Source organism: Mobula birostris, chromosome 9 (genome assembly GCF_030028105.1).
Source record: "Mobula birostris isolate sMobBir1 chromosome 9, sMobBir1.hap1, whole genome shotgun sequence".
Taxonomy (NCBI): Eukaryota; Metazoa; Chordata; class Chondrichthyes; order Myliobatiformes; family Myliobatidae; genus Mobula; species Mobula birostris.
In genome coordinates, this window is record NC_092378.1 from 33,753,552 (window position 1) to 33,770,801 (window position 17,250).

Here is a 17,250-nt window from a genome sequence, read left to right on the forward strand (position 1 = left end):
AGTTGTACAAGAGATGCTCACTTGCATGTGTCAACAAAGATCCAAATATTATTTGAATTTGTAAGTTCCTTTTTAGCATGCAAATCACATTTCATCAATGTTTTATGACATGCTTAAAATGGAATCCAACAGCTTGCAGAACTGAGTGACATAATTTTGGCATACTTCAGTCCACTTAACTCTATTAATTATGCATGAATGGACTTTCTCTCCGGTATGCACATAAGCAAAACTTTCTTTGAGCTATTCACTTCATTCTGTTGTCACTTGGTTCTATCTCTTTACTTAGATGTTACACACAACAATCAAGTAGGTCATGGGTTGTGATATGCAAGTAACTGCTTATGAGGTTACATGTGTTAGCTGGAGATTTCCTTCACTTTTGAAAATTAATTCCATATCATCCATTGACTTTTATCTTTTCCAAAAGTTTTGTTCAGAGTTTTTCTTCAATTGGTGTACCCATGGTAAAGTTCAATCACATGCCATTTTCTGTTATTCATCCGAATGTGAAACTGACTCCATACCATGTTTACTTTGGATAATTGCTGAAACTATATAGCATTTGAATCTACCATGAATCATTCAACAACTATTAAAATATAGCAATGTGAGGAAATACATTTCTCTGGTATGGGATGATAACCTTCAACAGCAATAAATGTTTTTATGTTATCCTCACACTGAAAAATGCCCTTCAGTGTTTCACACAAGGGTGAGCACAACAGACTGGAGACAAAAGAAGATTAAATGACAGGGATTTGAAAGCATAATTTAGAAGCTTCTGGGAAAAAAAAGAAATTACAATGTGAAGTAGCTTTAGGACAGAGCAGAGGTACACAACTGAGTTTTGCGTTTTCAGATCACCACCTACCAACCCTCATTCCAAAATATCAGCTCCTGATAAAACTTTTTTTTTAAAAAGTCAGTTATTTTTCTGACCACTAGGTGACTCTGTGTAATCTTTCCATTCTATATATTAAGTCTATCCTATTTATCTTCAGTTTCATTGTACTGCTTTGTATTTCAATGGTTCCCAGGTGGAGTATCTCCGCAAAAGACAACAATATCAGCATTGTCTTTAACAATTTGGGAGCTATCAGAAATGCAAAACTGGAGACAAGATCTTCATTCACTGGGGATTATATATTCTCTGGTTTAAAAAGTACATTATCGGACTGAGTCAAAGGTGATACATTAAATTGTGCGAGCTGAGACTTCTAGATCTTTAAAGACATCGATGTAGTTAATGTTTTACTGCAGGTCAAAACTCTATGGTCCTGCATTCTGTGATCCAACAACTCCCATGGTCTTTCATGTTTTCATTATGTAGTTTATATCTATACAGGTGGAGTACACCTTATCCAAAATTCCAAAATCCAAGAAATTCTGAAATTTAAGTTTATTTTTGAGCACTCATGTGAGTCACAAATGGAAAATTGCACAAGGCATTGGTACGGTTCCCAGGTGATGTGCAGATCACTACGCACAACAAACAGTTCTGAGAAGTGAACAGAAATTAATAAAAATTAGAAAACCACTGCATAAAGTGAAAAATAAAGATCTCGATGGTGTATCATCAGCATCAGAGTGAGTACGTGCAGCATAGCAGTATACTGATCATGAAACAAGCAGAGATCTATCAGGATGAACTGAAAATTGAAGGTAATTGTGAATATTCAGCAGGTTGCAGCAACTTAAGAAAAAACAAGGCATAACATTTTCAAAGTTCGACGTTCAAACTAAATTTATTATCAAGTACATATATGTCGATTTTCTTGGGGCACTAGATGGAGTAAGTCGCATTTTGGCTTTGCTCTGTTCATTTTTCAATCTTTTTAGCACCCTTTTACTATCTATATTAAAGTGTTTACAACACTTCTATATGCTTGAACTTTGTTTTTTAATCACTGGAAATGAGTACCAGAGGGAAAAAGGCACTAGCCAAAGGCAAGGAAGCCGGTAATGGAAACATAAGGAGAGAAGGTGACTGTCAACAGTGTAAGTCTCAACTCACTTTGGAGGTTATGTCGAAGCTCCTGGATGATAAATTCGATACAAGATTTTCTAATTTGGAAGTATTGTTAAAGGACATCGAAAGTAGACTGGGAGCACAAGTGAGAGAGTGAAAAACAATAGCGGCAAATTTCCAAACTCGATGAAGCTGGCAGACAGATTTGGCAAGCTAGATTTGTTGGAAAAGAAATTAACTTCGACCACTCAAACACTGGAACAGTATAAAGTTAAGATTATCGACATGGAAAATCGCAGTCGTAGACAGAATTTGCAAATAATAGGACTCCATGAAGATGTTGAGAGTGGTGACCTTAGTACATTTTTTCCTCAATTTTTAATGGACATGTTCGGCTCTGAAGTTTTTTCTACTTCCCCAATACTTGATCATGCTCACCGGGCTCTAAGAGCAAAACCCCCCAAAAGAACTGAAACCTCAACCTGTTACACTCCGATTCCACTACGTGCATAGAAAGGAGCATTTAATTTGAATTGCCCATCGGAAAGGGGTTATTGAACACGGAGACCTCGAGTTTCGTTTGGTCGAAGATTATAGTCCTGAGGTAATGCGAGAAAGATTGCTTTTTAAATCGGTGATGTCCGAGCTCTATCAAAGAAATTTCCAACCAGCTCTATTTCTAGCTCGCCTAAGGGTTGTTCTGCCTGATAAATCACATAAGTGGTTTAAATCCGTGGACAAGGCTCATCAATTCCTTGAAGATCAACGTTCAATCTTAGCTGTCTAATAAATTTACTATTTCTTCATGTCTGTATTCATTTGGTTTAAAAGTTAATAACCAGTTCATAGATTTGGACTTATAAAGTTTGAATAATTTTGCCCTTGGTTTGATAATGCTCGTACTTTGTTTTGGAGTATGGCTATTTATCATGCTTTTATGTTAAAGTTCCTTTTTTTCTCCCTTTATTATTTTCAATTGTTTGTTTTTGAAAATAATTAAGAATCTGATTTGGTGATTGATTTTTTTCTTGAAATATTAATAAGATTGTATTCTGTTTCACTTTCCAAGATTTTGCCTTTCAAAATGTTTTGCAAACGGCTGTTTTTTTAACATTTGTTTGGTGTCTTTTTATGGCATTCTTTTCTCAATGTTTTGACTTTGGGTGGTACTTTGCATTCTTTTCAATTTTGGAGACTTGCCTTCCAGAGAGATGGGGGTAGGGAAGTTTCTAGATAGCTTTCTGGCTGTCTATTGGCCAGTTTTTGGGCTTTTGTGGGTGGGGAGCGGAGCTATTTTTAGTTTAGTTTTTTCCATCTGGGCTGATCTGAAACTACAAATATGTCTGAATTGTTGTGACTTCCGGTTCCTCTTTAAACCTTTTTCCCTCTTCCTGATTCATGAGTTTCCTATGCAGTAAGGTTAAACCTTTACATACCATATGGTTTATTCAAGTACAATGGATAACATTATTAACTTTGTTTCATGGAATACGAATGGTTTGAATCATCCAATTAAACAGAAGAAGATTCTTAACGTTTTTCATAGATTGAATGCTCAGATTATCTTTACCCAGGAAACTCATGTCAGGAAAGAGGATAATCTGTTTTTTTTTTAGGTTTTGGAAAGACTAACAATTTCACTCCAATTGACAGGCTAAGGTTTCAGGAGTCTCTATTTTTATAGACTGCTAGATTTCATTTGTTCACTATGAAACAATTTCAGACCCAAATGGTAGATTTCTGTTAATTACTGGTTTACTTTATAACCAAGAAGTTGTTATGGTTAATATCTATGCACCAAATACCAATTATCCTGAACTCTTTAAGCATTTATTTGCATCTTTTCCTAACTTAAATGAGTATACGTTGATAATGGGTGGAGATTTTATTTGTTGCCTGAATCCCTCGATGGACAGGTCTGCGCCCAGTCAGGTACTTCCAAATTTTTATTAATTCCTTTTTAGTTGACTCCGGAATTTTAGAAGTTTGGAGGTTTTTTCATCCTAATGATAAAGAGTTCTCATTGCTTTCTCATGTATATCATAATTACTCTAGAATTGATTTTCTTTTATTGACTCTCGATTAGTCTGGTCTGTTACTGCCTGTGAGTACGCTGCAACTGCTGTCTCTGATCATGCACCCCTGAAACTATCAATCAAATTAACTGATGTAACTTCCAGTGTTAGACAATGGCGGTTCAATTTTACTCTGCTTCAGGACTTAACTTTATGAAAGAACAGATTGCCTTTTTCTTCTCAACTAATTTTACAGAAGAAATTTCCAGTGGGATATTATGGGACACTTTTAAAATATGTATCTGTGGGCAAATTATTTCATATTCTGCTGGATTGAAAAAACGAATTAATAATGAAATACGTACATTGGTTGACAAGATTAAAGAAACTGATAAAAATATTCTGCTGCTCCTAATTTGGAGCTCTGCAAAAAGAGAGTTGAACTTCAGATGCAACACAGTTTGTTATTAATATCCCCGATTGAAAATCAATTACTTAAAACTAAGAGTCAATTTTATATACATGGTGATAAATTGGGTAACTTACTGGCCAACCAATTGAAAGCTGCTTCGGCTAAACGTCTGATTATTACAGTTCGTAAACGGGATGGTACTTTGACGGTTGAGTACGACGAAATTAATAAATCTTTCCAAGAATTCTATACCTCTTTATACCAATCAGAATTTCCTGACGATTCTACCATAATGCATGAATTTTTAAGAAAATTGAATATTTTCTTAATATTCAATTTAAAATATTAAGAATTCTTTTTTTTATTTTAAAATTACCACTTAATGAATATTTAACATTAGATGCACACATTACGGAAGAAGAAATAAAGAAAGCAATTTCCTTGATGAATTCTGGTAAAGCATCCGGCCTGGATGGGTATACAGTAGAATTCTTAAAATCTTTTTCAAGTCTACTTTCTCCTTGGTTATGTAGAACTTTTAAGGATGCCTTATTTGTAGGTAAATTACTACAATCTTTTTATGAAGCATCTATTTCTTTAATTCCTAAAAAAGATGAAGACCCCACTGAATGTGCATCATATAGACCTATATCCTTGTTAAATGTGGACTCCAAATTTTTTTCCAAAATATTAGCAATTAGATTGGAAAATGTATTGCCACAAATTGTCTCTGACGACCAGGATTTATTAAAAATTGTTATTCGTATTTTAATGTTAGGATGAACATTGTACAAACCCCATTGCCAGAAAAGTTGGGATATTTTCCAAAATGCAATAAAAACAAAAATCTGTGATATGTTAATTCACGTGAACCTTTAATTAACTGACAAAAGTACAAAGAAAAGACTTTCAATTGATTTACTGACCAACTTAATTGTATTTTGTAAATATACACAAATTTAGAATTTGATGGCTGCAACACACTCAACAAAAGTTGGGACAGAGTTAAAATAAGATTGAAAAGTGCACAGAATATTCAAGTAACACCGGTTTGGAAGACTCCACATTAAGCAGGCTAATTGGTAGCAGGTAAGGCATCATGACTGGGTATAAAAGTAGTGCCCATCAAAGGCTCAGTCTTTGCAAGCAAGACTGGGTCGTGGCTCACCCCTTTGTGCCAAGATTCGTGAGAGAATTGTTAGTCAGTTCAAAAGGAACATTTCTCAACACAAGATTGCAGAGAATTTAGGTCTTTCAACATCTACAGTACATAATATTGTGAGAAGATTCAGAGAATTCTGAGACATCTCGGTGCGTAAAGGGCAAGGTCGGAAACCACTGTTGAATGCGCGTGATCTTCGAGCCCTCAGACAGCACTGCCTGAGAAACCGTCATGCTACTGTGACAATTATAGCCACCTGGGCTCAGGAGTACTTCGGAAAACCATTGTCACTCAACACAGTCCGTCGCTGCATCCAGAAATGCAACTTGAAACTGTATTACGCAAGGAGGAAGCCATACATCAACTCTATGCAGAAATGCCGGCGAGTTCTCTGGGCCCGAGCTCATCTCAGATGGACCGAAAGACTGTGGAACCGTGTGCTGTGGTCAGATGAGTCCGCATTTCAGCTAGTTTCCGGAAAAAACGGGCGACAAGTTCTCCGTGCCAAAGATGAAAACGACCATCTAGGTTGTTATCAGCGAAAGGTGCAAAAGCCAGCATCTGTGATGGTATGGGGGTGCATCAGTGCCCACGGCATGGGTGAGTTGCATGTCTGTGAAGGTACCATTGACCCTGAGGCGTATATTAGGATTTTAGAGAGACATATGTTGCCATCAAGGCGACATCTCTTCCCGGGACGTCCATGCTTATTTCAGCAGGACAATGCCAGACCACATTCTGCACGGGCTACAACAGTGTGGCTTTGTAGACACAGAGTGCATGTGCTTGACTGGCCTGCTGCCAGTCCAGATCCATCTCCTATTGAAAATGTATGGCGCATCATGAAGAGGAGAATCAGACAACAGAGACCACGGACTGTTGAGTAGCTGAAGTCTTACATCAAGCAAAAATGGACAAAATTTCCAATTGCAAATCTACTACAACTAGTATCCTCAGTTTCAAAATGATTAAAAAGTGTTATTAAAAGGAAAGGTGATGTAACACAATGGTAAACATGCCTCTGTCCCAACTTTTGTTGAGTGTGTTGCAGCCATCAAATTCTAAATTTGTGTATGTTTACAAAATACAATTAAGTTGGTCAGTAAAATATTGAAAATCTTTTCTTTGTACTTTTGTCAGTTAAACAAAGATTCACGTGAATTAACATATCACAGATTTTTGTTTTTATTGCATTTTGGAAAATATCCCAACTTTTCTGGAAATGGGGCTTGTACAAACGGTATATACTTCTTCATCTAAAACTCCAGAACATGTTATTTCACTTGATGCTGAGAAGGTGTCTGATAGAGTTGAATGGGAATATTTATTTAACATCCTTGAGAAATTTAATTTTAGCCCAAAATTCATATCTTGGATTAAATTGATATATCATACACCTTTGGCTTCTGTACTTAATATTAATCAGAGATCTCCCCTTCTTAGGCTTTTTTGAGGTACTAGACAGAGCTGTCCTTCAAGCCCTTTACTATTTGATATTGCCTTGGAGCCCTTGGCAATTGCTCTTCGGGATTCACCTGATATATTTGGCATTATTCGTGGGAACGGGATGCATAAGGTATCATTATATGCAAGTGACCTGTTACTATGTATCTCTAATCCAGAGAAATCCATCCCTGCAGTAATATTACTACTTACTGAGTTTAGTAGTTTTTTTGGGTTATAAATCGAAACTTAATAAGAGTGAACTTTTTCCATTAAATATGCAAGTTCCAACCTATAGACAATCACCATTTAGACTGGTTACTGATTATTTTACTTATTTGGGTGTTAAAATTACTAAGAGGCATAAGGATCTATTTAAAGTTAACCTTTTACCCTTAATTGATCATGTTAAACAATTGCTTACTAAATGGTCCCCAATGTCCCTATCATTGATTGGTCGAATCAATGTTATTAAGATGATTATTTTACCTAAATTTCTGTATCTATTTCAGGTGGTACCAATCTTTATCTCTAAATCCTTTTTTGATATTATTGATTCTAAAATTTCTTCATATATAAGGCAGAATAAAAATCCTAGATTAAGTAAGAAATATTTACAGAAATCAAAAAAGGATGGCGGTTTGGCATTGCCGAACTTTAGATTCTATTATTGAGCAATTAATATTCGATATCTAACATTCTGGACACAAGATTTGGATGAAATTCAATGTCCACGATGCGTGAACCTTCAATGTGTGCTAGACATGCTTTGATACAATTTAAGGTGGTTGATAGGGCCCATATGTCTTAAGGATAAGTTAGCTCGTTTTTATGGTCATATAAATCCTGTCTGTGACAGATGTAATTCTGAGGTAGCTTCCGTGACACATATGTTCTGGTCTTGCTCTCTTTTGGAAAAATATTGGAAAGACATTTTTGATATTACTTCAGTAGTTTTGCGTATTGATTTACAACCTCATCCTATTACTGCAATTTTTGGAATACCAATGATAGACTTTAGTCATTTATCCCCTTCAGCTTGTCGTTTGATTGCATTTGTTATATTAATAGCCAGAAGATCCATTTTATTTAAATGAAAAGATTCTAATCCCCCTACTACATTTCAATGGTTTTCCCAAACTATAACATGTTTAAACTTGGAAAAAATTGGGAATGGTACCACCGATCCTTCAGTTAAATTTGAAGAAACTTGGAGGCCATTTATTCAACATTTTCATACGATGTAAGCTGACCTTTTCTGAATCCTTGTTAATAACTTTTTGTTTGTGTATAGAGGAGCGGAGTTGATGACAAATAACGATCTTAACCGATGAAATATGGCAGCCCAGTCTTTGTTTTGTTTTGTTTTGCTTTGTTTTTTTAAAGTGCAGGGGGTAAAAACTTTTTTTTTTGACTCTTTTTCATGTTCAGTTAAATATGTTACTCGGAGTCTGTATATGTTAACTGTTATTAATGTAATCCTGATCTCTTTGTATCATTATTGTATCATTATCATTGTTATGCTTATCAATTTGAAACTCAATGAAAAAAATTGAAAAAAGTATGTATATGTCACCATAAAACAACGATTAATTTTCTTGTGGACATACTCAATAAATCCATATTAGAATAATAACCATAATAGAATCAATGAAAAACTGCACCAACCTGGGCATTCAACCATTGTGCGAAAGACAGTAAACTGAGCAAATACAAAAATAAGGGAATAATAATAATAAATAAATATTGAGAACATGAAATGGAGTCCTTGAAAGTGAGTCCATATATTGTGGGATCACTTAAATGATGGGGCAAGTGAAGTTGAGTGAAGCTATCCCCTTTGGTTCAAGAGGATGATGGTTGAGGGGTAATAACTGTTCCTAAAACTGCTGGCGTAAATCCAGAGGCTCCTCTACCTTCTTTCTGATGGCAGCATCATGAAAAGAGCATGATACACAAAATGCTGGAGGAACTCAGCAGGCCAGGCAACATCTATGGAAAAGAATAAACAGTTGACATGTTTACTTTTTTCCATAGATGCTTACTGGCCTGCTGAGTTTTCCAGCATTTTGTGTGTGTTGCTTGGGATTTCCAGCATCTGCAGATCTTCTCGTGTTTGAAAAGAGCATGTCCTGGGTGCTGGGAGTCCTAATGATGAATGCTGCTTTCCTGTGATAATCCCTTTGAAAAGATGTGTTCAATGGTGGCAAGGGCTTTACCCATTATTGAATGGGCCATATTTACTACTTTTTGCAGGATTTTCCTTTCAAGAGCACTGGTGTTTCCATACCAGGCTGTGATGCAGCCATTCAATAGGTCTGTCAAAGCTTTAGATGTCATGTCGAATCTTCGCAAACTCCAAAGAAAGTAGAGGTGCTGCCGTGCTTTTTCATAATTGCACTTACGTGCTGATCCCAGGACAGGTCCACCAAAATAATGACACGAGAAATTTAGAGTTGCTGATCCTCCAGTGAGGACTGACCCATGGATCTCTGGTTTCTTCTTCTGGAAGTCAATAGTCAGCTCTTTGGTCTTGCTGACATTGAGTAAGAGGTTGTTGTTATAGGACCCCTCAGCTAGATTTTCAATCTCCCTCATGTATGCTGATTCATCACCAACCTTTGATTCGGCATACGCAGCGGTGTTGTCAGCAAGTTTGAATCTGGCACTGGAGCTATGTTTAGCCACAGTCATAAGCGTAAACAAGTAGAGCAGGGGGCTAAGCACACACCCTAGTAGTGTGCCTATGCTGATAGAGATCCTGGAGGAGATGTTGTTGCCAATCCAAACTGTTTGGGGTCTGCAAGGGAAGAAATCGAGGATCCACTTGCACAAGGAGGTACTGAGGCCAAAGTCTTGAAGGTTATTGATTAGTTTTGACGGGATGATGGTACTGAATGCTGAGATATAGATGATAAAGAGCAACCTCTTTACTGTCCAGATGATTCAGGGTTGAATGAAGAGCCAATGAGATGGCATCTGCTGTGAACCTATTGCTCTAGTAGGCAAATTGGAGCTCATCCAAGTTGTTGCTCAGGCAGGAATTGATATTTCCATTCCTGTTCCGATGTGCCAGTCCATGGCCTCTTCTTGTGCTGAAGTAAGGCTAACCTCGGAGTGCAGTAGCGGCACCTTCTGTACTGTCTGGGTAGCTTCCAGCCTGAAGACATTCGATTTCTCCTACTGGTAATCATGTTCCACCACCCACCCCCATCTTTTCCCTCTTCTTGCATGCCTATTGCTTCCCACCTCCCCCCCTCCCCCGGGTCTCCTTGCTTTCCCTTTCTCCTGTGCTCCACTCTCCTCTCTTGTCAGATTCCTTCTTCTCCAGCCCTTCACCTTTCCCATCCACCTGACATCCCTTTATCACCTTCCAGCTAACCTCCTTTCCCTCCATCCATCATTTTATTCTGGCATGTACCCCTTTCCTTCTCAGTCCTGAAGAAGGATCTTGGTTCGAGACATTAAATACCTATTCATTTCCATAGATGCCACCTAATCTACTGAGTTTCTCTAGCATTTTGTAGGTTGCTTTGGATTTCCAGCATCTGCAGACTTCCTCATGTTTAACAGTTGATATGTTTCATCACTAACCTCTCAAAACATTTCATCACTGTGGATGTAAGTGCTTCAGGGCGATAGTCATTGAGGCAGGTTACCACGTTATTCTTATACATTGGTATAATTGAAACTTGCTTGAAGCAGGTGGATACCTCAGGCTGCAGAATCAAGAGGTTAAAGATCTCAGTGAACAATCCAGCCAGTTGATCAGCACACATTTTTAGTATTTGACCAGGTACCCCATCTGGGCTTGATGCTTTTTGTGGATTCACCCTCGTGAAGGCTGCCTGCACATTGGCCTCAGAGACTGAAATCAAATGATCCTGGGGGGGGGGGGGGGGGGCTGTGAGAGCTTGTGATGGTTCCTCCAGATTTTGATGGTTAAAGCGAGCGTAGAAAGTATTGAGTTCATCTGGAAGTGAACCCCTGTTGTCACCTATGTCGCTTGATTTAGCTTTATAAAAGGTAATAGTACTCAAGCCTTGCCACAACTGTAGAGCATTCTTCATTCATTCAAGTTTAGTTCGGAATTGCCACTTCACCTGTGAGGTGGCTTTCCGTAGGTCACACCTGGACCTACTGTAATTCTTGTAACTGTTGTAAAACATCTGCTGATCATGAAAATCTGGCACCAGAACAACTCTACACTGCTGACTGTTTTATACCTTACAAAACAGCAGTAACATGTCTAAAGCATTGCTGATGAAAATCTAACACCAGAACAAGTCTACAATGCTAACACGAGGAAATCTGCAGATGCTGGAATTTCAAGCAACACACACAAAAAATGCTGGTGAACGCAGCAGGCCAGGCAACATCTATAGGAAGAGGTACAGGAAGAGGTACAAGGGGTATAGAAAGTGTTGAAATTGCAGGGGCCCTGGCTGAAATATTTAAAATGTCGCTGTCTACAGGTGAGGTGCCGGAGGATTGGTGAGTGGCTCATGTTGTTCCGTTGTTTAAAAAAGTATCAAAAAGTAATCCGGGAAATTATAGGCCGGTAAGTTTAACGTCGGTAGTAGGTAAGTTATTGGAGGGAGTACTAAGAGACAGAATCTACAAGCATTTGGATAGACTGGGACTTATTAGGGAGAGTCAACATGGCTTTGTGCGTGGTAGGTCATGTTTGACCAATCTATTGGAGTTTTTCGAGGAGGTTACCAGGAAAGTGGATGAAGGGAAGGCAGTGGATATTGTCTACATGGACTTCAGTAAGGCCTTTGACAAGGTCCCGCATGGGAGGTTAGTTAGGAAAATTCAGTCGCTAGGTATACATGGAGAGGTGGTAAGTTGGATTAGACATTGGCTCGATGGAAGAAGCCGGAAAGTGGTGGTAGAGAATTGCTTCTCTGAGTGGAGGCCTGTGACTAGTGGTGTGCCACAGGGATCAGTGCTGGGTCTATTGTTATTTTCATCTATATCAATGATCTGGATGGTAATGTGGTAAATTGGATCAGCAAGTTTGCTGATGATACAAAGATTGGAGGTGTAGTAGACAGTGAGGAAGGTTTTCAGAGCCTGCAAAGGGACTTGGACCAGCTGGAAAAATGGGCTAAAAAATGGCAGATGGAGTTTAATACTGACAAGTGTGAGGTATTGCACGTTGGAAGGACAAACCAACGTAGAACATTCAGGGTTAATGGTAAGGCACTGAGGAGTGCAGTGGAACAGAGGGATCTGGGAATACAGATACAAAATTCCCTAAAAGTGTCATCACAGGTAGATAGGGTCGTAAAGAGAGCTTTTGGTACATTGGCCTTTATTAATCAAAGTATTGAGTATAAGAGCTGGAATGTTATGATGAGGTTGTATAAAGCATTGGTGAGGCCGAATCTGGAGTATTGTGTTCAGTTTTGGTCACCAAATTACAGGAAGGATATAAAGAAGGTTGAAAGAGTGCAGAGAAGGTTTACAAGGATGTTGCCGGGACTTGAGAACCTCAGTTACAGAGAAAGGTTGAATAGGTTAGGACTTTATTCCCTGGAGTGTAGGAGAATGAGGGGAGATTTGATAGAGGTATATAAAATTATGATGGGTATAGATAGAGTGAATGCAAGCAGGCTTTTTCCACTGAGGCAAGGGGAGAAAAAAACCAGAGGACATGGGTTTAGGGTGAGGGGGGAAAAGTTTAAAAGGAACATTGGGGGGGGGGCTCCTTCACACAGAGAGTGGTGGGAGTATGGAATGAGCTGCCAGACGAGGTGGTAAATGCGGGTTCTTTTTTAACATTTAAGAATAAATTGGACAGATACATGGATGGGAGGTGTATGGAGGGATATGGTCCGTGTGCAGGTCGGTGGGACTAGGCAGAAAATGGTTCGGCACAGCCAAGAAGGGCCAAAAGGCCTGTTTCTGTGCTGCAGTTTCTATGGTTTCTATGGTACAGTTGATGTTTTGGGCCGAGACCCTTTGTCAGGACTGACTGAAAGAAGAGACAGTAAGAGATTTGGAAGTGGGAGGGGGAGGGGGAGATCCAAAATGATAGGAGAAGACAGGAGGGGGAGGGATGGAGCTAAGAGCTGGAAAGTTGATTAGCAAAAGGGATACGAGGCTGGAGAAGGGAGAGGATCATGGGACAGGAGGCCTAAGGAGAAAGAAAGTGGGTGGGAAACCCAGAGGATGGGCAAGGAGTTATAGTGAGAGGGACAGAGGGAGAAAAAAGAGAGAAAAAAAAGGGGGTAAAGAAAAAAAAAGTCTACAACGCTGATTATTTTCATACCTTACATCAAGGGTGGCCAACTTTTTATATTCCATGCGTTAATTTTTTCACGCACGAGTTCAGATGCCACTTTTTCATGGAGTTCTATATTAACATATTTTTACAAGAATTGAATGGGGGTACAAGAGTTGTATGGTGCATCAGAACTTGTGAATGAAAAAATTGACGCATGGAATGTAAAAGGTTGGCCACCTCTGCCTTACATAAAACCTAAAAAGTAACAGTGTACTATAATCTATTAATCAAAATGTAAGACAGAGACTGCAGCACATAAATTCAGAGTTGGAAATTATTCTAATCCCAAGCTATTGCATTAAATATTCCAAAATCTGAAAAAAAATCAAAATCCAAAACATTTCTGGTCCCAAGCATTTTGGATAAGAGGTACTCAACCTGTACCAATTACCTAATTCTAACTAAAATCTACAATTGATTAAGATCTGCATTAATCTATACCTAACTATCCAACATGCTCAACATCTGCAATATCAGCAGGCAGCATTTCCAACTTATGGAAACTTTGGTTTATGGATAGTTCTTGGAACTCTTCTTTAAAAAGAATCATTCTCCTGCTCATGATTAAGGGTCAATTCCTGTGATCTGGCACAGGTCAGGTTCTGAGGGACCCAATTGGAGAGTTTCAATGTATAGTGGTACAAAATGGATTTACAGGGGTGTATGAAGTACTGTAGTTGGCACACTGATATCACTCAACAACCTACTTCAATGACCACAATTCCACTCTTCAGCTTCTCTCCTCTCACTACCCCCTTACTGTTACATCTCAATTTCCAACCAACAGTATATCCACCAAATTGTAGGCTACAGGCACATCAGTGGTGATGATCCTGACCTCCTGTGATGTTAGTGTCACATAATGATCCTACAAATGGATTATTGATAAACATATTACAAGTCCAGATACCATGAATATTTGGAATTAGTACTTTTATTCACAAAATGGAATATACTCAAATGTATCTGAAACATGTTGTTATAATTTATATCATCCACATGCAATATGGCCATTCTTCTCTCTGAAATCATGCACTAATGCCAAAAGCTTGCATTTTACTGCATCCACGTCTCAGTTCTGATTATTTACAAATTTTACAAATTTGAATAAGTTCACACATCCAAAATCATAAAGTTAAAATTACACTTGTGAATTGAATACATTATAAGTACAAATGTGAGCAAACTTTCATACCATTCACTCTAGTGTACTCAGTGACCAACAGGTATGTTGATTTGATCAGCAGCATCAGCCACCAGCACTACACCACCAGTTTCAGGAACAGTTATTACCCTTCAATCATCTGGCTCCTGACTAATGTGGATAACTTCACTCACCTCAACACTAAACTGATTCCACAACCTATGGACTCACTTTCAAGGATTGTACAATTCGTGTTCTCAATATTATTATTTTTTTTGTATTTGCACAGTTTTTCTTCTTTTGTACGCTGGCTGTTTGACAGTCTTTGTATGTGTGCTGTTTTTCATTGATTATTTTGTAGGAGGAGGAGAAGATGGCGGCACGACGCAGCGCGCAGCAGCCACTCTGGTGAATGATATCTGTAATCTTTCAAGTAGGGTGTCATGCACAATCCTGATTTAATGGAGACAGACATGAGAGAACAAAGGAACATCTGGAGAAACTTCTGAAATGCCTTTTTCGCTGCCGCTGCTACTGTGTGATCCAGAATCTCCGGAGGAGAAGGCCCCGAGTCCTCGGCTTTGCTTGTTGCTTGGGATGAGGTTGAAGCGCTCGGCAGAGGTGGTGCTCGGTGCTTGGTGCCGGGGGGTTGGTCGGAGGCTCGAAGTTTTCGGACAGACTCGGAGTCGGCTGTGGTCGGGTGCTTCCAACGCATCAGCAGTTGTCGGTGCCTGGAGGTCTATGGCAGGGAGAGTTTCTGCCTTCTGTCATCTGCTATCAGGGACTATCGGGAATCGATCGGAACTTTGAGGCTTTTTGTTTTACCGTGCCCATGGTCTGCTCTTTATCAAATTATGGTATTGCTTTGCACTGCTGTAACTATATGTTATAATTATGTGGTATTGTCAGTGTTAGTCTTTGGTTTGTCCTTTTCTTTGTGATATCACTCTGGAGGAACATGGTATCATTTCTTAATGCATGCATTTCTAAATGACAATAAACGAGGACTGAGTGTCCTCATATCTGATTTCTTTGTCCTACTGTGAATGCCAGCAATAAAATAAATCTCAGGGTACTATATGGTGACATATACAGTATTGCGCAAAAGTTAGAGGTACATATATATAGCTCGGGTGCCTACGACTTTTGCACAGCATTGTCATAATTTAATGAATTGCAGTGTACTGCAGTTGCAAAAAAAATACAAATATCATGATATATATGAGCGATGATAAACCTGATTCTAATATGGGTTGACTGAGAGTGAGAAGGGGTCAGGGAGAGGGGAATCATGGTTGGGAAAAGGGGAGGGAGCGGGAATCACCAGAGACACAAAGAATAGTGATCAATAAACCAATTGTTTGGCATCAAATGACCTTGACTGGTGTCTCGAGACTGAGTGCGTCTGCACCCGCACCAACCATTGTCCCGGGCACTCCTTCTCTGCCACCTGACCCACATCCCTCGCACAGTCCTTCACGCTCACATTCCCAATATCGTTTGTTCTCGCCAGATTTACAAACACGATCTCCACTCCACATTGACAAATACAGTGCTGTGCACCCTAGCTATATAAATCTTAGGCACATTAGCTATATATGTGTACCTATGACTTTTGCATAGTACTGTACAAATTTTTATAATAAATTTACTTTGTACTTTAATACACCATCTAAATATACACTCCCTGCTCCACACCACCATGAATGCAAAGTGCACCACCTACGTTGCAGAAATTTCCAAGGACTCCCTTCAACAGCATCTCTTAAACCCAAGGCATCTGCAGCCTTCAATCATTATAGCAGAAAATTCATGAAAGTGCTACCATTTTCAATTATCCCAAATCACGTATTATCCAGACGTAGAAAACATGAGGCATAACATTTCCAGAGTTCCAAAGGGAGCTAGAAATCCCAGCCCTTTCCAGGCTTTCACAGCCTGCGTCTCCCACCATACAGCATTTCATTTGCACTTAAATCACAGTGGTGCTAAATCACTGAATAGCAAATCTACTCACTAAAGCAAGGATGGAAGACTCTAACTGCCAACAGCTTGGTAAAGAACTGGCATCACCTGTGAAGGAGTGGTAAGGTGTTCTGCCATCAGCAAGGTACTGCACCAATTCTGCTACCTTCCAATGGGAACCTGTCCCTAAATGTGATGGGGCACTAGGCACACTTTGCCATGGAAAATGAAATCCATAAAGTCTTTGAGATTCCTAGACTTAATCTAACATTAGTATTATAATTATTTTTATAGTTTGGGTAGGCACAGTGATTGGCAACTCAATCCTTTTAACAGTTTCATGACCAAGAGAAACTTTTAAAAACTTATGTAATTTGAAGACTTCCATTTATTTATGTTTGGCAGTATGTCCACATGTTTTTGCTAGGGCCCCATATCTCTTTTATATGATACTGTGTTTCTAATTACAGTAATTTGGTTATTACCTGATTAAATTGGTACAATAATTCTGTCAGAGATTTTGCTGACCAGCATCTGGTTCTTATGTTTTTCACTTACTTATATATGCAAAATTACATAGAAAGGATGTGTCTGCAAATATAAATATGGTCGATGTTTGTGTGCATGTACGCGCATGCGCGCATGTGTGTGTGCATGTGCCTGCATGTGTATGTGCGCACATGGGATGTATGTACCTATGTGTATCCATATATGCATGCATCCGTGAGATATACTTTAAGTATTTGTGCTGTCACTAGATCGCCTATCAACTTGTTCAGAGTAAACTGGAGTTTACAAAGGTTTTTGATTATCTAGTGTACCCCGTTAAATCCATAAAATTG

The 17,250-nt window shown here is 38.8% G+C and overlaps 1 protein-coding gene across 7 annotated transcripts in view; it reads right to left on the bottom strand.

The window, feature by feature from the left end:
• The window catches only part of LOC140202653 (ELKS/Rab6-interacting/CAST family member 1-like), a 754,922-nt gene that overhangs the window by 405,945 nt on the left and 331,727 nt on the right, over nucleotides 1-17,250 (bottom strand). Inside the window, exon 16 of one of the 7 annotated variants that reach the window (XM_072267769.1) lies at nucleotides 10,647-10,723. The exons of the other annotated variants lie outside the window; for them this stretch is intronic. Within the exon in view, the coding sequence (XP_072123870.1) occupies nucleotides 10,660-10,723 (64 nt within the window). The 3' untranslated portion in view covers nucleotides 10,647-10,659. Of the gene's footprint in view, nucleotides 1-10,646; nucleotides 10,724-17,250 lie in introns of those variants that run through there. 7 annotated transcript variants of the gene reach the window in all.